This window comes from Photinus pyralis, unplaced genomic scaffold (assembly GCF_008802855.1).
Source record: "Photinus pyralis isolate 1611_PpyrPB1 unplaced genomic scaffold, Ppyr1.3 Ppyr1.4_LG6, whole genome shotgun sequence".
NCBI lineage: Eukaryota > Metazoa > Arthropoda > Insecta > Coleoptera > Lampyridae > Photinus > Photinus pyralis.
In genome coordinates, this window is record NW_022170663.1 from 38089495 (window position 1) to 38109685 (window position 20191).

The window sequence follows — 20191 nt, forward strand, 5'->3', positions numbered from 1 at the left end:
AGCTCGAAAAATAGCGGTCTGATGGAAAGCTGGTAGAGGAACTTTTTGTTCAGTTTTTGTCGTATAACACCATCCCATAGTCCGTGTGCGCGAATTTCGAAACACCCTGTATAACAGATTCTGCCTGACCAATTGTGTAACAGACGCCTGTAGGTAAATTTCCTAACTAAGTGTCCGTGTAGCAAATTAAATTTGCTGGCAGCCCTGCGTGTAGTGCTCACCACTGTGCGGTGTTTTGGTTTTTCAGAAAATGGGTCTATCGACTTGGATGACCTCGAACATGTAATTTGAAACCGCAATACATGGGGTCATGGACCTTGTATACCCTAGAAAATATAATTTGACACAAAAAAAATTGCTTCATTGATTTTCAATGGCTTCGAGCATGTAATTAAACACCACATCACAAATGCTCTTCTATGACCTTGAAAACGTAATTTGATACCACACCAAATGGGTTCATTGTCCTTGGATGAGCTTGAGAATGTATTTAAATTACATAAAAATGAGACCATTGACTTTAACTCACTTTGATAATGTAATTAGACACTACATAGAAAACGAGGTCATTGACCTCGGATGACCTTGAAAATATAATTTGCAAAAATGGGTTCATTGACCGGGACCTTGTCTAATTGCTCTTGGATGACATTGAAAGTGTATTTTGGCGCCACAATTGAGGTTTCATACTACACCAAATAGGTTCATTGTCTTTGAATGACCTTGAGAATGTAAATAGACACCACATAAAAATGAGACCATTGACATATTGACTCGCTTTGATAACAAACATAGAAAACGAGGCCATTGCCCACGGATGACCTTAAAAATATAATTTGACTGGGAAAAAATGAGTTCATTCACCTTGGGATGACCGTAAGAGTATAATTAGACACCACATAAAGAGGTCTTTGACTTTTGATAAGGCCCCCAAACTCATGGACCCCTCCCCTCCCCGAAAAAGAAGACAAGGGATTTGCAGTTTTTTCAAATTGTATTTCAAGCAACTTGCTGAATAGTATTGAACATTCAATTAAAGGCGCCCCGCGACGGAGGCTCCGCTCCGCGGTTCCACGAGGGCCAGTCAGGCCCTGCTAACATGTAATTTGACACCACAAAATATGGGGTCATTGACCTTGTATCCTCTTTAAAATGCTATTTGCTACTGCAAAAAAATGAGTTCATTGATCTTGGATAACCTCGAGAATGTAATTAGCCACCACAAAAGATGGGTCATTACCCTTATATGGCCTTGAAAATATAATTCGAAACCACATAAAAATGCAGTCATTGACTTTGTATGCCATTGAAATTGTAATTTCACAACATACAAATTTACCTTGGAAATCACACCACACACAAATAAGGTCATTGATCTTGGATGACCTCGAACATGTATTTTGTCACAGCAAACATGGGGTCATTGACCTTGTATATCCTTGAAAATGTAATTATAATACCAATAAAATATTGACATTGCTCGGCCTTGAAGATTTAACTAGACACCGCAAAAATGTGGTCTTAGCTGACCTTGTGTGTAATTAAACACAAAAATATGGTCATTGCCTTTCTATGACAACACAAACATGGGTTCATTGTCCTTGGATGACCTTAAGATTGTATTAGACACCATATAAAAATGAGACTATTGACCTTGGATGGCCTTAAAAATCTGTTTGGATAACCTCGAGAATGTTACAAGAGATGTGATCTATGACCTTGAAAATGTAATCCGACATTAAAAAAATGGGCTAATTGTTCTTGGATGGCTTCGAAAATAATAAATAAATAATAATAAAATATAGTACTTCGACACTACATAAAAGTGCAGTCCTCGACCTTGGATGTCCTTGAATTTGTAATTTGACAACACAAAGAATGGGTCCATTGCCTTTGGATGACATTGAACATGTATTGGAACGTCACAGTTCAGGTCATCGACCTTAGACGACATTGAAAATGTAATTTGACGCCACAATTGAGGTCATTAACATTGAATGACCTCGAACATACCATTTCCGCGCTCACCCCGACGACAGCGCTCGCCGCGTGCACTACGTTTAAAATTTTATATATATTGTAAATACAGGGTGGCCCAACGAAAACGAAACATGCTGAATAACTCGCAAGGAAATAGTATTTGAAACAAACGCAGAAACACGTCGATTTTGATTGGAAGGACATGGGGATAAATCAGATGGCAATGTTTTGGATTGGGTTTTAGCTCGGTTTTTAGGTACTGATACGATTTTATTTCAATGAACCGGATGTTACATAGTTTGTTGTATTTACCTAAACCCTACAGTCAAGTGCATCTTCCAAAGTAGCCGCTCGAATTTAAAAACTAAACCAGGTGCGTGTAGCAAATTGTAGGGTACTTAACCCCCAGGTTCTACACTAACTTCACACTACAAAAACACGGAAATAAAGTCAACCCGGCAACGTTTCAAAATGGCCACCCCAATGACTATTCCCTCCAAAACTGAACAAGATTCCGCTTAAATTTGAAAAGTGGCACATGATCAAACATCTAAGGCAGGACCCCCTTACGTTAGTTGTAGACAACGCTTTGACCTGAAGCACAGTAGGGAAGGAACGTAAAGTAAAACTCAAATTGTGAAAAGTTTTTTAATAATGATCGCAATTATTATTGACTGTAAAAGTTCGGAAATTTAAGTTGAAATAAAATTACATTGCAAAAATAAACTTTGAAAATGGTAGCTCACCGAATCAAAATAGAAATAGGCTGGGGAAAAAGAACTTACCAATAAAAAAACCAGCCGTCAAATTAATATCAAATTATGTTGTAAAATTAATTGTTTGTAATGATGTGAATGCGTAACATAAAATTATAACATCACAAAAAGTAGCAGGTAAACTTCAAGAGGTAACATACTTATAGGTTAAAAACAAGTTTTGAGAATTATTGGTCGGGTAAGCAGGTACCAAGATTCTAAGAAAGGGTGAAATACACAGGACTCATCTTTGGTGCAATAAAGTCCTTTTGTTAAAAGCAAGATGGAAAATTGCATGACCTTGTATGCAAATTTAACTAGAAACAAGATATGTGGAAATTATTGAATCGCCACTCATTTATCGCACATAGATTCTTAACTGAAAAGCTTTGATTAGCGCAATCCCGCTCCCGCAAGATAGGTAACCCGCCACTGGTTTCGGGGTTTCGAGCCTACAGTTTAATGTCGAAGACAATCACGGAATTAGGTGTCGTAGCTCAATTTTGACTACAGTTTTTAACATCCCCGTGACAACAAGTCAGTAGATACATCAAACGAATCGGTAATTTCCAGATATTAAAATAAAATGATCAAAAGTTATATGAATGTTACTTCAGGGACAAGACCAAGTAATCAACATCAATAAACATAAATTAAGCAAGCATTACACCAAAAACGTAAACAATTACAAACAATAGCATAACGGTATCACACATATGATTCTGCATTGCGGTTAAACCAAGTAAATTTCAAAAACAAAGATTGAAATGCAAAAAAAATATAAAATGCGGCATACAAAACACAAATACGATAACAAGAAATGCAAAAATTACTACCTCCATTGAATAACACAAAATAACAACAAACATTTATGGAGCGACGCGTTCACGACCGCCATTCAAGGCAAGATGATCAACGTAACTCCCGTTCGTGCTTTTTATATGGCGCAGACAGCCTTTTCCCACCTAGAAATTGCATGGTTGCCAACTTTCAAAAATGTATGTATCGTCGCAAGTTGTATATACAGGGTGGAACCTTTCAAAATTAAAAGCCGTTTCCAGTGATGTGTCACTTGAACCAATGTTCAATTTAAGATTATTGAAGGGGTGGCAACCCTGCTTTGGTTTGCAGCAGGGGTTCATAAATTTCGAAGTAAAAGATGTCCCCTTTCCAAACAAAATCGACGTGATTTTGCGTTTGTTTCAGAAACTATTTCCTTACGAGTTATTCACTCCGTTTCGTTTTTGTTGAGCCACCTTGTATATTCCATAAAACGCAACAGCATTTTATTTAGCGTCGCCCGCTAAAGCCATCTTGACGAGTCTGTCGGTTTTACGTGACAAGCAACTCGTACAGATTTGATATGGATTTAGATTTAGGAAACGTAACGAGGTTTCCAATTTGACTTATAAGGGAGAAAGTGTAAGTCTATATGGGGCAAGTACCTTTTTGAGCCCATTTTTTAAAATTTTTTAAAAATACAACTATGTATTTTCATACAAAACTTATATATTACATATTTGATGGCGACAGTCGGACGGGTTTGGATAGAGTGAGCTGCGATAAAAACAGACGGGAGTCGTCAATTTTGCGTTGGTTCCGTTTTGTTTTTTTTTAGCTCGGCAACGATTAGTAGATTGAGACGAATAGTAGATTGTTGAAGGCTTGACGTTTCTCACGAATGACGGTTTCGTTTCGGTTTATGAGCACAGCAACCATAGAAAAGGCAAGGTTGAGGAGACGGTCAGCGACCATGAGAGCGTAAGTTGTTCTCAGATGATCTCAGGTTCACTTCGAAATTCGTTTATTAAAAGAAACTAATGCTCCTATATCGGTACGGTGCACACAGTACAGTAGGAGCATTTTAACTATAATTAAGATAGAATTTAGCTAGAAAAATTTCATTGATCTTCAGTTGCATGCGCAGTTATTTTTAATGCAACTTCGCTTCTCCTATAACTTGCACTTCTTTGTAAGTGCTTCTGCGGTAACAAAAATTGGAACATCGGGCTAATTAGCTCTGGACGAGGTGTAGAATTAGGTTTCCGTGTTACGAAACTCACAAAGAGACCAACAACCAATACCACAAGACACCCGTAGAATGGATAATACCAAAACGATATTCTGAAAAATGCGACTGGCATCTCCCCTCCGTGATAATTGCGTGTCTCTCTATAACAATTTGAAGGTTGCAACAATTCTTGAATTACTGTATTACATTAGTAACGGTGTGGTAAAATTGCAACCCCTTGTTGAAACAGGTTTCGGATAATCGGGAAGTGTTCCGTGAAACTTGTACCACAAATTTCCGAGAACCATACAAGAACTGAAGATTATCCCAGCTATTCCTCCGCAAAGAGCGCCCTATCAAAATTGAAATCGTAAAACCCACGACTCTTCTCGCTTACCTACCTGTTTATTGGCAATTGGAAAAACCATGCCGAGCGTGAAGAGCCCAAGCAACGTTCCATACGTTATGCCTAATAGACTTATTCCAAATTGCAGGATTCCTCCAAATTTCCCGACTATGAGCACCAAACCGCAATCGACGATCCCAACAACTGCGACGATCAATTTTAGGATATAACTCACGTTTCTTTCAGATATCGATTTTGATACAAATCCGGATAGAAGGTCTGTGTAAATTGTTGTTGACAAGTTGAGTAAGTTTGTTGAGAGGGTGCTGCAAGTGCCCGTAAATATTTTGTGTTGTAGGAGTTGTTACCTTAACGCGGCTGCGAAAACGCCCGCTATGAACAGTCCAGGCAAACCAAGGATGGAACCCCCCACATCCATAACATAGTACGGCACCACTTGATCGGAGTGCGCCACTTTTCCCGACAGCAGTGGATCACAATCTGCATATCTGGCATACATAGATATGCCAGTTATAATCGCTAGGACTTTCACTGTAACTGAGATAACAAAAAATATCAGCATTACCCTAAAAAGTTACAGTTCTAACAAACGAATTCGCGCGATAAGCTTTACATCTTTGCGTGCGCGAATGTCGGCACTGCATTCAAACGTTGCAACGTGCCTTGGTTGATAGAAACATCCACCATCCACATCGCTGTAGATCCTAAGGCATACGTCCAGAAATTGTCTCGAATGGTTGGATCAATGTTGAAACTGTGAACAACGTTTTTAGGATACATCGGCCGTGGGTGTTCGACTTAACTTGAAGATATCGAGTCTCTCACCCGACTTAGCAACTTCAAAGATCGTGCTCACATCACCACCTTGGTACAAACCCATGCCAAGTACAGCAAATAATCCCAGCAGTATTGAAATGGTTTGTAGGGTATCCGTCCACACCACCGTCTTCAGACCACCAATGGCAGTGTAGAATACGCAAAATATGGTTGTGGCCGGTGCAAGTACATTGACGTTGTAGCCAGTCGCTACAATTACAATAGGTCCCCTCAAACTTTACAAGTGACAAAAATGTACCTTGGTTGAAGGCTAAACAGGGCAAGAAAATAACGACGGGATTATAAATGATCAGATGAAAAATGTATATGAACGAAGCGAGCATCTTTATCGTATTATCAAAGCGAATCTGCAAATACTGATAGGTTGTAATGAGCTTCAATTTTAGGAATACCGGCATGTACACGTATATGCATGCCAACGGGCAGATCGCTATGGGTATCAATGCCCACACGTGAGCTGCACCATATCTGTAGATATCCGCCGACACTCCCAAGACGGCCAAACCGGAAATGTTACTAAAATTAGCAGCTGAACGACTATAATTGGACTGGAAATATACCTAGCGATTATCGACATTGAAACTGGAAGTATGTGCAGTTTTCTTCCTCCCAAGAGGTATTCGTCGGTGGAATTTTGCTTCGTTCCGAAACATCCGAAGAATATGCCTATGATTCCACTCACACTTAACATCACACCAAACACTGCGTAATCTAACCAAGAAAACGTAAGCGGAGGATCGATTATGGTTGCGTTAGAGATCATTTTCAAAGAATCTATTGGAACAGGTGCGCTGCACTGCAACGACAATCTGAAACCTATTAAATGATTACGACAAGTTGTTTGCTAACCTCGTTAAAATTTTTTTTCAACTGCGTTATCTGATCTATAATTAAACTACAATGAAAACTCATCATGTGAAAAACTTTTTCTAGTCACTATTAGAGTAGATGAATTGCACATACCTCGGTTCTTAACAACACAATTGCTTTCGCGTTCTGGGCAGCTTTCTTCATTTCGCTCAGATTTTTTTAATCGTGCATTCATATATAAATCAATGTGTGAAAAACGTGAATGAGAGTTTCCTATCCCAATTTTGACAGAAAATGGCCAACATCCAAGTTCGTTCATCTGTAGGATGATAAGGGGTGATCCAAATTCGGCTTTAGGATTTGAATTGCGCGCCATTTTCGTTCTATGAATGTTCAAATTAACACATGACAAATTCATCATGTCGCCTGCGGAGCACCATACCGTTTATCTTATTATTATTAGATATCTTCTTTTTAAAAAATTTTAAAAGAAGCACTGTCCTAGTGATTAGCAGTACCTATCATTATTCATTAGTCTGTACAAAAAATCAACTTCATTCATCCAACCATAACCTAGTTATATCCGTAGAAAGTTCGTGAAAAACCGACTAAAAATTATTTTTTCAGTTATCACTTGCTCGCGATTTTTTAAAAGATTTTTTAAGTGCTATTATCAACGTTTTCATTTGGTGTATAACTTATTTTCTCAAAAAACAACCATTTAGAATTGGTACCGCAAGAAATACCACAGCGCCTTAAGTAATATGACCAGAGGCGGCAGACCGTCGATTTTAGCACACCCGGATAGACCAACGTGGAACTCCATCGGTTAAAATGTACAACAGGTAACTCATCCTCAGTACACTAACACCCTTATGTTAAAAGTAACATCGAAAATTACATGGCCTTGGAGGGCAAATTCTACGTTAACAGAATATATGGAAATTGGTGAATCGCAACTCATATCGTACATAGATTCTAAACCGAACAGCTTTTGTTAGCGGAAATTCCACCCCTGAAATAGGTAAAACGCCCCTCGTCCGGGGTATCCGAACCTACAGTACAAATTCGAGATCCCTCCCGGCTTAGGTGTCGTAACTAATATGGTTACAGTTTTTTACCAACCCCGTGACCGTGTTATTCAAGGGGAGAGGTGTTAATTTACGCGCAACCGGTCCATACACGCATTAAAAAATTAGATAACTTCCACATATTTAGTAGAATAATGCTCGAAATCTAAATTCAACTTGGGATCAAGACCATGTAATCAAAATAACTATATATTTAGCAAACATTTACACAAAATATGAAAACGATGAAAGTTAACGGTATCAAACACGTGATTCAGCGGGGAGCTTAAATCGAGTCCCTTTCAAAAACAAAGATGGAAAATTATGAAAAAAGATAAATTATTGCAAAATACAAAGATTATAAAGAAACGTAAACATTACTACCGCCGGAGTCGATGGAGCCACACCATTTTGATGTTTCCTATGTCCATGCAATTTATTATTTTACGAGTTGTGTTATCTCAATTGATCGTACATGTATTTTGATGTGTTTATGTACTACATTGATTTATCATGTTTTCCACTGCATTTATGACGTCTCGTGTGTTTTGTTTTTATGAATTTATTTAATTGCATTTGATTCGATTATCTGAGATTTATCATACAATTTGAGATGTTTTATTTATGTGTACTTTCTCTTGCATTTCGTTGCTGTAGGTGATTTATTTCATGTATTTGTGTGGCCTATGCCGGGGTTTTTGTCCCGTAGAAGGTTTCCCTGGTATGATCTTGTTGTGTGCGTAATATATTTATTTGTTCTTGTCATTTTTTACGCACAAAAGTTCTGTCTTTTACTACTTAATTCCCTTCCCGATTATTCTCAGGTCTCAACGCATACAAGAACCGATTACACAACGTAGGAGTTCATTCGTGCCACCCATATCGAGCCGACTCCCATCCAAATTCAAAAGTGCCGCGAAACGTCCATCGTTTCGACTTGAAAGGTAGGTGGCTCTGCTTGTAGTTTTTTGCCAGAGTTGCCAACGGTAAGTATAGGGTAAGTCAAGTTTTCAGTGTCGGCTTGATAGACCTCTAGGATCATTACAAACTTAAGCTAAACGACGCTCTACGTTCGGCAGCTTCAAACAAGATGCCTGTCATGTCACAAGCGTACGTGCTCTGCGAACGTTGGCGTATCATATTTCAGCGAAAGAATGAGTCACGCCGACTGTTATTATTTATCGCCATTGACTTGATTGATCGATTTGATGGCGCCTGATATCACTCTAAAAAATTCGCTACTATACTATCGCCGGTTCCCAGCCAGACAACACGGAAGCTAATCTATGTCCTGTGTATTATTGAAACGGTTGTTCTCCATCAGGAATAAATGTAGATATTGGTCCTAACAGCACTAGTAATCGGACTCGGACACAAATTTTGTCAGGTATTTCCCCATTGGGCTCGGATTGGGTGGTACGAATAACTATCGGAAAGGAAATTGAATTAAACGTAATGCGTAAGAAAAGACAAGAAACAACACAACAAACCTGGTGTAACAAATACAAGAAATAAACCAACTACGAAAAACAAAATGCAGGAGAAATACACAAAACAAACATCTCAATCATAAATTCAAATGGAAAACTACTTGGCGAGTAATCCAGACAGTGTGACGCCAAGCCACCGTCATTGAGTCGACCGTACAGGTTAGTCATGGACGCAGGGCCGGCTTTAGGCGTAAGCGATGTAACCCTCCGCTTACGGTGCAGACAAGAAGGGGCGCAAAATTACTCAAATCTAATGACTGCCGAATCACGGATGTAAAACACCGACGGCGTTTTCTATTTTTAAGATCAAACGATCACAATATAACATAAATTGAAAAAATTCCTAATATAGTAAGAAATTATGTAGCGAATATTCCAGAAATCCCGATAGATATCGAGGTGCCATAAAAGATTAGTAATCGGTGACAAAGAACAAACGCGGTTGTGATGTAATCTTTCCGGAAAATGTGGTGCGTTTTGTTCTAGAATGTTCAAGACCATTCGGGAGCACTCGAAAATACTCGAGTTGGCTATATAAAAAATCGAATTTCGTTTCAGGGAAGTTCCAATTCAACATCGAACTATATAAATAGTTCCCCCTGTTATAAACTGTGTTAATGTGAGTGATAAATAATATTTGGGTGTAATAAATCAATTCATTTCAACATTGTGATAAATGTATTGTTAATTCATTGTAAATAAATAAATCACCTAATTAAATTTACGTTACAGTGTGTTTTAAGTATATTTTTAAAATCCTGCTTGCCAAAGGTTCCCATTATTTAGCGTTTAGCGCGGCGGCTAGGGGCGCAAATTTTAGTGCTTCCTTACACATAACTTTTGTCTTGAGGCAGCCCTGTATGGACGCGGCGACCAGGAATGGTGATGCGACGCATTCTTTCCGTTTCTATGATCACATAACCAGACCACACAGACTAAACAGAAGAAATGTTAATTGGAGGACCCTCCTTTCCTAAGCATCGTCCGCCCGCTGGCACGAGAGAGGAAACAACATGATACAGCGAAGAATCGGGCCCGAATGAGGTACTTCCTCCAAAAAATAAGCGATTTGAAGAATCTTACAGGACAACAGAAAACTAATAATATACTTCCACGTGAATACACAAGTAAATACTTAATAAAAAAAACAATATAAAGGCACCGCGTACGGTGTTCTGTTACGAATTCGTGCTCTTACGGTCTTTCCAACAATTTGGGTAGTTGGCTGCTGCTGGACCTAGTAGTTTTTTACGAGAAACTTTTGACTATACAAAAATGTTCGATTCACTTGATGATGGCTAGCAGTTTTCTTCGGGTAACACAGCAATTGCGTTCCGGTTTAGAGAAGGCATAGAATCATTTTATTAGTTTAATTCGAAAGACGAGGGGGCATTGCACAGACCAAAGGGCATTGCCATAAACCCGACCCCAAAACCTCGCGCTTCCACCTTTCTTCAACACTGGCAGTAAAGGTGAAGTACTTGTACTGCTGTATGATTCAATTGCAATTGCGACAAGTTGATAGTGAGCTGTGAGGTGTAGGCAATATGAAAACACACAAAAAACACAATGTTTGCGATTACAAAAAAATGAAATAGCTACTCAACAATTTCGCATGGAACTCTTTTTAAAGGAATATCGTCTTTGCAACTTCGATCTTTCTTTAATTGTTTCGTCGGTAACAAGAATTGGAAAACTGGACTGATCAGTTCGGGTCTGACGTTGGAGTCACTTTTGCGCGTTACAAAGCTCACTAGTAAGCCAACTACCACCGTGACAATACATCCGCATATCGAAAAGTACCAAAACGACACCCTGAAGAAAGCCGACGGAATTTCTCCTTCGTAACTTTTGTAATTGTCGCTAAAGTATAGTGTAAAGTTATTGCTTAGTGATTTCAGTAGTTTACCTTAGCAACGGTGTAGTTACATTACATCCTTGCGTTGAGATGGGCTTTCGATGATCAGGAAGTAATCCATGGTACTTATAGAATAGGTTACCAAAAACCATAAAGCCGCTGAAGATTAGTCCAGCAATTCCTCCACTCAAAGCACCCTATAAACTACCATATGTTTCATCTGCAAACCCTAAACCGCCTCATACCTTTTCGTTGGCTATCGGAAAAACCATTCCCAGCGTGAATATCCCGAGCAAACTACCATATGTAATGCCCAAAAGGCTTATTGCAAATTGCAAAATTCCGCCAAACTTTGCAACAAGGAATACCAGGCAGCAATCGACAATCCCCACAACTACAACTATAAGCTTCAATAGGTAACTTATTTTCTTTTCGGGTGTTGATTTTGGTACAAAACCAGATAGAAAGTCTGTGTAAATGGTCGTTGCTAAATTGAGTAAGTTTGTAGATAGTGTGCTGTAAATTTCTATAGTTTCTAATAATGATTCTACGTAAACTTATTACCTTAAAGCAGCTGCAAAGACGCCGGCAATGAAAAGACCAGGTAATCCCAAAATTGAACCGCCAACATCCATAACGTAATAAGGTACTAGTTGGTCCATGTGAAGTGCTTTACCCGACTGAAGTGGATCGCAGTCTGCATACCTTGCATACACTGCTATACCCGTTATCGTGGTCAATACTTTAAATATAACGGAAATGATGCCAAACAATACCATAACCCTTAAAAAATTCAAATGTAAATAGTCACCAAAGGTCAGCGCGAAACCTTACAGCTTCACTTTAGCAAATGTCGGTACTGCACTCAATCGTTGTAAGGTACCTTGGTTAACGGCAACGTCTACCATCCACATGGCACTACTTCCCACTGCAAAAGTCCAAAAAGTGTCTCGTACGGTAGGGTCTAAATCAAAGCTGAGTGCAACACTTGTCGCTCGATCAACGCTCTGTTACATACTTGAACACATCAAGTCGTCCACCATCCCTTGCTATTTTGAAAACGTTGCCAACTCCACCACTCTGGTACAGTCCCATGGCGAGTACCACAACTGAACCTAAAAGTATTGAGATACTTTGCAGAGTATCGGTCCAAACGACCGTTTTCAATCCGCCAATTGCAGTATAGAAAACGCAAAATACAGTTGTGGCTGGAGCAATTAGGTAAATGTTGTAGCCGGTTGCTGCACATAACAATGACTGTTGTTATAAATTTAAGAAACGATAACCCGTTACCTTGACTGAAAGCTAAGCATGGTAGGAAGATAACCACGGGATTGTATGTCACAAGCTGAAAAATGTACATAAACGACGCCAAGATCTTTACCGATTTACCAAAACGGAGTTGCAAGTATTGGTAGGTCGTGATTAGTTCCAGTTGTAAAAGTACGGGCATGAACACGTAAACGCACGCCAAGGAGGACGTGAGTATCGGTATTATTGACCATATGAAATACGCGCCGTACCTGTAGATGTCGGCGGGAGCTCCCAAGACAGCCAATCCCGATATGTTACTTAAATTTGGTTTCAATTAGTTGTATAATAATTGATTTGGTATACCTAGCGATTATGGACATCGCAACCGGAACTATGTGCAAACGTTTCCCGCCTAAAAGATATTCGCCACTTGAGTTCTGCTTACTACCGAAACACCCAAAAAAGATTCCTATGGATCCGCTCATACCCAAAAGTGCCGCAAACACTACATAATCCAGCCATGAAAATGTGATCGGTGGTATTGATGTTCGTATTTCAATCAGTGAAGAATTCATTTCTGGACAACTGCCTGCACACTAATGCGCACGCCGGATTCGAAGGGGCAAAATAGGTTTAGAGTAGATTACACCGACCGAGGATGATCGAGGTCACGATGATAAGAAATTATAAAAACTACGTCGAGCATCTTACACAACATTTATACAGGGTGGTGACTTGCGTCACGCATCATAGGGATTTCAAAGTAAAATTCATAACATGCGATTATTGGCTTCCCAAATTATTTTAGAGCAAAAACGTATTAAGGTTTTTTGTAGAAAAAATTTTTTTACGCCTATAAACAGTATTAGTTTTTAATTCTTTACATAATAAAAATGGAAAATTGGAAAAATAAAACTCGCATCTTTTTCAATAATCTGTGATGCCATGGAATTGTATAATACAAAAAGTACGCCAATATCCGTCATGCCATGGAAAGTCTGCTATAAAACAAATCAAATTCTATCAAAAACTATTATATTTAGAACAGCGAATTTAACATAAAGAAAGAGCAAATTACTAAAAACGGTTTCCTAATATAACAATTTACAATAAATGTTCGAATAAGTCACCGTTATCTGCAATACAGTAACCAAGTCGATCATAAAATCCATTTCGAACTGCTGCTAATTGATAACTGGATATCTTTTTGTTTTAGAAAATTCCATGGCATCGCAGATTATTGAAAAAGATGCGGGTTTTATTTTTCCAATTTTCCGTCTTTATTATGAAAAAATTGAAAACTAATACGGTTGATTGGCGTAAAAAATTTTTTCTACAAAAAACCTTCAATACATTTTTGCTCTAAAATAATTTGGGGAGCCAATAATCGCATGTTATGAATTTTACATTGAAATCCCTATGATGCGTTACGCAAGTCACCACCCTGTATACTGCAGGTATACCGACTTGTTGAAGAGTGTGTTGATAACCTTTTAGCTGATTACATATGGCATATTATGCACGTCTATCGTCTTTAATGAATTCGAGAAAGATTAATGAAACTAGGCCTACAACATTTAATCCTGACAGTAACAGAAATCATTGTAGAGAAGTCAGAAAGTCCCGTGAACTTATGGGCAGCATTTTCTATAATGATATATTAACTGACCGTATTGAGAACGAATTCAAAGTCAAACTAGCTGACTAAGAAAAAGATTTGTGTGATTAGAAGGCTGATGTGTACATCTAACACTTGTTGAGTCCAATGGTTGGAACCGGCACCTAAAAGAACCTGTTAGTCCAGGCAACGAAGGAAAAATAGCGGAAATAATAAAATTCATTAGAAGCCAATTTTTGCACACTTGTAGAGGAAGGTGTTCTTAACAACATACTAAAAGTCCTGGGGGGTGATGGTAGAGCTAAGGGTACAGGGGGTGTCTAAAGGTCCTATTTTTCAGTTTTTTGTCAATAACTCGTAAAATAATGCCTCTAGCAAAAAAATGTTGGTATACTAAATTAATCTACATAAAATTCTCTATAAAAAAGGTTCTATACACTTTTTTGCTAGGATCAATGCTCAAGGAGATATGGAGGTGGGAGAGGGTGTACAATTTTAGAGTTTTTTTTTAAAAAAAAGAAATGTTTTAAGTTAAAAATAACATGTTTATTGTTAAAAATGAAGTGATTAGTGAATTAATTATGTATCTTGACAATTAAATAATTAATTTTTCAACAATAACAAGTTTGCTGAAGTGGTTTTCGCAACTAGAGAGCAACACGTTGATTTTCGGGTATCAAGGCAAACAAGAGATTCACGAGATCGAGCTAAGATTCACGAATGGTTCAATGACCATCCCCCTTTTCCGAAGTTGGATTCGCTAATGTCGCTGTTATCGGGCATCCTGGGAAGTTCCAAAATAAACTGCCACCAAGCCCTCGATATTGGAACCAAAACAATGCAAAGTTTTATTGGCAGCAAATTCGGTGACATGAAGCAATCTAAAAAGAATGTGGTTTTGTCAATAGCCAGTATAAGTAACACTGTAAAAATTAATGGTGAGAAAGTGAGTATTAACCCCCTGACAATTTTTCAACGAACTGTCATAGTAAAAAAGAACGACAGCAATGTAGCAGAGCTTTTAGCTTATGAATTAACTCCATACCCCTTGGCTCTGTTCAACGAAGGCGGAATGCGAAAAGGGAAAAAATCAGCTCTCTATGATGTTTTGCCGGCAGAGGACAACGCAACCCTCGATCTCACCCAGAGCACCGTTGTAGTAGATGGCGGTTTCCTCCTCCACCGCGTGAAGTGGAAACAGTCCTCCAACATTTCACCAATTTCCCAACAGTACATTGCCTATGCACAAAAACATTACGGTGAAAATTGTATGGTGGTTTTTGATGGTTATAGTCATGTCGACAGCACAAAACGAGCGGAGCAGAAGCGAAGAGGGATCTCAAAAACTTCTGTTGACATCAACTTTCAAGAAAACACGACCATCACAGTTCAACAAGAGCATTTTCTTGCTAATGAAAGAAACAAAACAAGGCTGATTCACTTGCTCAGTGAGAAAATGACAGCAGCAGGCATTGAAACTACTATAGCTACAGGGGATGCTGACGGCACTATTGTGAGGTGCGGGTTGGATAAAGCTGCTGTACATCCAACTGCAGTAATAGTTGGGGAGGATGTGGACTTGATAGTTCTCCTCATTGGGTTGGCACCACAATCAACCAATATATACTTCATGAAGCCAGGCCGTGGTAATGTGGAGACCAAATTGTTTTCAGTGCGGCAACTTCAACAACATCCGATCGCCAAAACGATTCTCCTTCTCCATAGCTTCTCCGGATGCGACACTACCTCGGCGATACATGGGAAGAGTAAAGTGGGAATAGCTAAGCTTTTCAAGGAAAATCCTGGCCTTACTCAAGACATGTCCACAATATTTAAAGATCCCTCAACATCACCTGAGGATATTGAAGAGGCTGGTGAGAAACTTTTCCTGGCTATATACAAAGCGCCTGCTCATCAAAATAATCTAAACGAACTTAGATACTCAGCATTTTTAAAAGCTGCAATGAAGCCCAAGTCAGATATGGCCACTCTTCCGCCTACCAAAGGAGCTTCAAAGCAACACTCGCTCAGAGCATACCTACAGGTAAATCCATTTACTTGTATCTTAAAATACCTAATGCTTTCTTTAAATTACAAATATTAATTTGTGATGAATTCTTACGTTGGTCTCATTACTTTCTTACAGATACAACAGTGGCTCGGAAACCCCCTACCCCCCATACAATGGGGTTGGGTCAAGGGAAAAGATGGTATCCTTAACCCAGTTTACACGAAAGACCCTGTGGCACCCGAATCCATTCTGAAAATGATCTTTTGTCGATGCATGACTGGGTGTGGGGTGCGCTGCGTTTGCCGAAAGGCAGGGATTACTTGCTCCGATGCCTGTGGATGCCTCGGCTCATGTACGAACGGAGCCCCCGTCGAAGAAAGCATCGATGAAGATTTAGATTTTGACGAAATTTAATTGTCAAGATATATATAATAATAATTCCTTCACTAATTACTACATTTTCAGCAATAAACATATTATTTTTAACTTAAAACATTTCATTTTAAAAAAAAAACGTTTTTTTTAATTTTACACCCCCTCCCACCTCCATACCTCCTTGAGCATTGATCCTAGCAAAAAAGTGTATAGAACCTTATAGAGAATTTTATGTAGATTAATTTAGTATACCAACATTTTTTTGCTAGAGGCATTATTTTACGAGTTATTGACAAAAAACTGAAAAATAGGACCTTTAGACACCCCCTGTACCCTTAGCTCCACCCTCACCCCCCAGGACTTTTAGTATGTTGTTAAGAACACCTTCCTCTACAAGTGTGCAAAAATTGGCTTCTACATTAATTATTTCCACTATTTGGTATTTTTTGGTCTTCGTTGCTTGGACTATGTACCGGAACCGATTGCGTTTGTAGGCCTCTCACTTAAAACCGGAACCGTTGTTCAAGAAGTTATAATAACCAATACCGATACCGTTAGTGCCAAAGAATCGGTAATTTTCGGTTCTTTGTGAGAGGGAATTTCGTTTTATACGAAACCAGATTCATACGTATTGGACCAAAAGACTAAAACAAATAGACATTGCTTTTTCCTTTTTTGTTATGTTATAATTATAAGTTGATAAAAGTATTAGATTATTGTTGACTAATTATTAAATTATTATGAAAATTTAAATCTAATGAAACAAAAATGCGAATCATTAAAATACCTGCAAAAATGAAAAAGTTACAAGACTTAAAATAATTTCGGCCCACATGTGACGTCACTTGACCTATTCGCATACGATGCCTATTCGTTCGCTTAGTACGTGTACGGTTCGTTATTAATGCGCCGCATCGTTATTACGGATTAGGTCATTTTACACCCCTAAACGCACGTATACAAGATTTGAGACAAATTTGTTGTTCCCCTTTAATTGTGTTGCGCCCCCAAAGAATTCGTTAATTTAGTTATTCCTTTGCACGTTCCTTTAAATAAATTATCCTTAGCACACCCTGTATATAACTATTTTGCCTGTCCCTGTATATACTCTCACTTGCTATGTGTGCCGCATGAGCCGTCAAAGTTAGACGTGCATATACACACTTCGAACAACAATCGAAGAAGAACACAAGATGCCACGACACACTTCGCACGTGATGTCACACAAGAACATACCCTTGTAGGTACAGCTTCTATATAGTAGCTATACTTGTAGGTGTATCGTGAATATACATCTAAAAATTGACAGAAAACTTTCACTATACTAAAAATTGATATACCTATTCAAAATTACAAATAGTACTTTATCTTCCATGCAAAATGAACACAAATGAATAAACAAAGCTTTAGGGCCGTCGTCACGAACTTATAAATTAAGATGGACTGCTGATCAAACAGTTGCATAACAGCTCTGATTACCGATTGCTGTTTCGGAACTGTCATGGTCACGTCTTGGTTATCGCCCGTAGTTTTTGAACGCGCCCCCGGATCCTTTTTTTTTCCTCGAATCGGTCTAAATTTAGAGAAGGGGTATAAACGTGAACAGTCTCAAGCTCGTGCTCCATTTTGGAGCCCTCTGACAATTAACGTTTGCATGTCCGGCATGTATTCTTATCATTTAAAGAAAAACTATTGATTTTTTTAACGTTTATTAATGCATAAACTCATAAAGGAATTTGAAGTAAGATTTTATACATACAGTTTTCCTGAGCAGATTTGAACTGTCGGTGGGCTACCTTAATCAAGTACTGGAGGTTATTATATTTTACCCAACTAAATAACAATTTTATTAGGGAGAATATGGTAAACTCGACAATTCAGAAATAAAATTAATTTCTCGTTGTTACTTTCAGTTGCTAAACAACCTCACACAGTTTCCCACATTATCCCCTACAAAACAGATGTTGCTTAAAAATGTAGAACGTATTCGTTAGTTGGTATCAGTATCAACATCTATACTCTTAAACTTAGAACTGCATTTAAAATGTATCTTTTATGTTCGATCCAATGTAAGAGAGTAAGCAAACATCATCTCAATATTCCCACTATACCAAACCATATGGTGTTCTTTACAAACATCACGATCGCGCGCATTTATCTAAAAAAAAATTATAAGTGACAACAGAGAAAATATATTTTATTCATGAACGGTTGAAGGTAGATTTCTTCTATAAATTTATTATATCTATTTTGGCTTGACCTACTTTTTGAAACAAATCCACGAGCTGCTTCGAACGAACTGCACCAGAGCTTCACGCACTCAAATGGAAAGCATTATTTTTTGCACAGTTTAGTGTTAGTTGATGTTTTTTTAAATAAAATTTATTGTTGGTTGCATAATTGCACTGAAAACATTTTAAATCTTTCGAACTGTGTGTTAACAGATGAGCCCTCAAATTGCCTTTAATATTGGTTGCGTAATCACACTCGCTACATTTTAAATCCTTAGAACCTTTATGTCTTAACTGATGCAATTTCAAATTACCTTTAATATTAGTTGCGTAATCACACTGACTACATTTTAAATCCTTAGAACGGTTGTGTGTTAACTGATGCACTTTCAAATGACCTTTAATATTAGTCGCATAATCACAATGGCTACATTTTAAATCTTTAGAACACTTGTACTTCAACTGATGAGTTTTCAAACGGTATTTATTATTAGTTGCATAATCACACTTACTACATTTAAAATCTTTGGAAGACTCATGTGTTAACAGATGATTTTTGAAACTGCCTTTATGATTGGTTCTATAATCACACTTGCTACATTTTAAACCACTTGAAATCTTATGTGTTAACGAATGTACATCAAATTGACTTTTAGTGTTACTTGTGAAATCGCACACTACACAGCTGAAAATCTTCCACGTTTTATGAGTTAACAGATGGACTTGTAAATTACATTTAGTATTGGTTGCATAATAGCAATGGGCACATTTGAAGCCTTTCGATTTTTGTGGTAGAATATCAGGTGTAAAATCGCCAGAATCCTTGTACGAAATATCTCCAACAAGTTTGTCTTCCTGCTGCAATTCGGTATTATCTTCCAAGTAAGAGATATTGTTGAAATAATCCACACTAACCATGGGCTCATTAGACTCCTGTTTTATATTTGCAGAGACATCATTGGTAAGAAAAACGGTATCACTAATGGATGCGTTTATTTCTTCTTCTTCTGTAGGTTCAACTTTAATATCTGCAGACATTATAAACGTTTTTAGCTACAACGTGTTGTGTTTAAAACACGTTGAACACGTCTTTGAGAAGGAGCAACAAATATCAAGGACAGGGACGAAATTCGACGAGAAAATATGATGGAGGCGATGGAAAACGACGAACGTGACTATTATAGAGACAATGGGCGCGTTCATAAGACACAACTGTTATTAAACAGTTACCAATATTTCTTATACAATGCGATCAAAAAACAGTGACCGATTCGCTCTTATTAATCTCTTAATATAATATAATTAATATAAGCCCGTTTGTAACGATCACATATTTAGTCAAATTTTTAGTCCTTTTTTACTTCAATAAAGATACCTAATGCTATCCTAAAAATGTCATAAATGATGAAAGTGTATGTAACATTCCATAATATTGTCCATTTTTTAGTACCAGTAAAATATAAACATTTGTATCTGGAGACTAAATATTTATCTTCTGTAAACTAAGGTTTCTGTCTACTGTAA

The 20191-nt window shown here is 38.0% G+C and overlaps 4 protein-coding genes across 5 annotated transcripts; 1 reads left to right on the forward strand and 3 right to left on the reverse strand.

Moving 5' to 3' along the window:
- Positions 1–4517: 4517 nt before the first annotated feature.
- On the reverse strand, positions 4518–8335 carry LOC116174438 (sodium-coupled monocarboxylate transporter 2-like). Of its 2 annotated transcripts, XM_031492357.1 has the most exons (9): positions 6914–8334; positions 6511–6766; positions 6189–6466; positions 5917–6139; positions 5727–5867; positions 5461–5679; positions 5148–5418; positions 4954–5099; positions 4518–4907 (listed from the first exon to the last, which is right to left on the reverse strand). In XM_031492357.1, exons 1-9 carry the CDS (start codon positions 7179–7181, stop codon positions 4637–4639), a joined length of 2073 nt encoding a protein of 690 aa, XP_031348217.1. In that variant the 5' UTR covers positions 7182–8334; the 3' UTR covers positions 4518–4636. The 2 variants fall into 2 exon arrangements, with proteins under 2 accessions (XP_031348217.1, XP_031348218.1); XM_031492358.1 differs by lacking the exons at positions 4518–4907; positions 4954–5099 and having other exon boundaries at positions 5204–5371; positions 6914–8335.
- Positions 8336–10418: 2083 nt separating this feature from the next.
- LOC116174344 (sodium-coupled monocarboxylate transporter 2-like) lies at positions 10419–13057 on the reverse strand. The gene is made up of 8 exons (XM_031492251.1): positions 12796–13057; positions 12472–12749; positions 12197–12419; positions 12013–12153; positions 11743–11961; positions 11424–11694; positions 11230–11375; positions 10419–11183 (listed from the first exon to the last, which is right to left on the reverse strand). The coding sequence occupies exons 1-8, from the start codon at positions 13005–13007 to the stop codon at positions 10919–10921; spliced, it is 1755 nt and encodes a 584-aa protein (XP_031348111.1). The 5' UTR covers positions 13008–13057; the 3' UTR covers positions 10419–10918.
- Positions 13058–15099: 2042 nt separating this feature from the next.
- On the forward strand, positions 15100–16475 carry LOC116174629. Its single transcript, XM_031492568.1, has 2 exons — positions 15100–16094; positions 16197–16475. Exons 1-2 carry the CDS (start codon positions 15123–15125, stop codon positions 16473–16475), a joined length of 1251 nt encoding a protein of 416 aa, XP_031348428.1. The 5' UTR covers positions 15100–15122.
- Positions 16476–18128: 1653 nt separating this feature from the next.
- On the reverse strand, positions 18129–19832 carry LOC116174905 (gastrula zinc finger protein XlCGF7.1-like). The gene is made up of 2 exons (XM_031492929.1): positions 18701–19832; positions 18129–18594 (listed from the first exon to the last, which is right to left on the reverse strand). The coding sequence occupies exon 1, from the start codon at positions 19703–19705 to the stop codon at positions 18749–18751; it is 957 nt and encodes a 318-aa protein (XP_031348789.1). The 5' UTR covers positions 19706–19832; the 3' UTR covers positions 18129–18594; positions 18701–18748.
- Positions 19833–20191: the final 359 nt, after the last annotated feature.

Coding starts and splice junctions, on each gene's coding strand:
- LOC116174438 (XM_031492357.1), bottom strand. CDS start 7,181: ATGATGAATTTGTCATGTGTTAATTTGAACATTCATAGAACGAAAATG. Junction 6,140..6,188: donor CTGTTTAGCCTTCAACCAAG/GTACATTTTTGT, acceptor TTGTAATTGTAG/CGACTGGCTACAACGTCAAT. Junction 5,868..5,916: donor GAGAGACTCGATATCTTCAA/GTTAAGTCGAAC, acceptor CGTTGTTCACAG/TTTCAACATTGATCCAACCA.
- LOC116174344 (XM_031492251.1), bottom strand. CDS start 13,007: ATGAATTCTTCACTGATTGAAATACGAACATCAATACCACCGATCACA. Junction 12,750..12,795: donor GCGATGTCCATAATCGCTAG/GTATACCAAATC, acceptor ACCAAATTTAAG/TAACATATCGGGATTGGCTG. Junction 12,154..12,196: donor GGACGACTTGATGTGTTCAA/GTATGTAACAGA, acceptor TGTTGCACTCAG/CTTTGATTTAGACCCTACCG.
- LOC116174629 (XM_031492568.1), top strand. CDS start 15,123: ATGCGAAAAGGGAAAAAATCAGCTCTCTATGATGTTTTGCCGGCAGAG. Junction 16,095..16,196: donor CGCTCAGAGCATACCTACAG/GTAAATCCATTT, acceptor ACTTTCTTACAG/ATACAACAGTGGCTCGGAAA.
- LOC116174905 (XM_031492929.1), bottom strand. CDS start 19,705: ATGTCTGCAGATATTAAAGTTGAACCTACAGAAGAAGAAGAAATAAAC.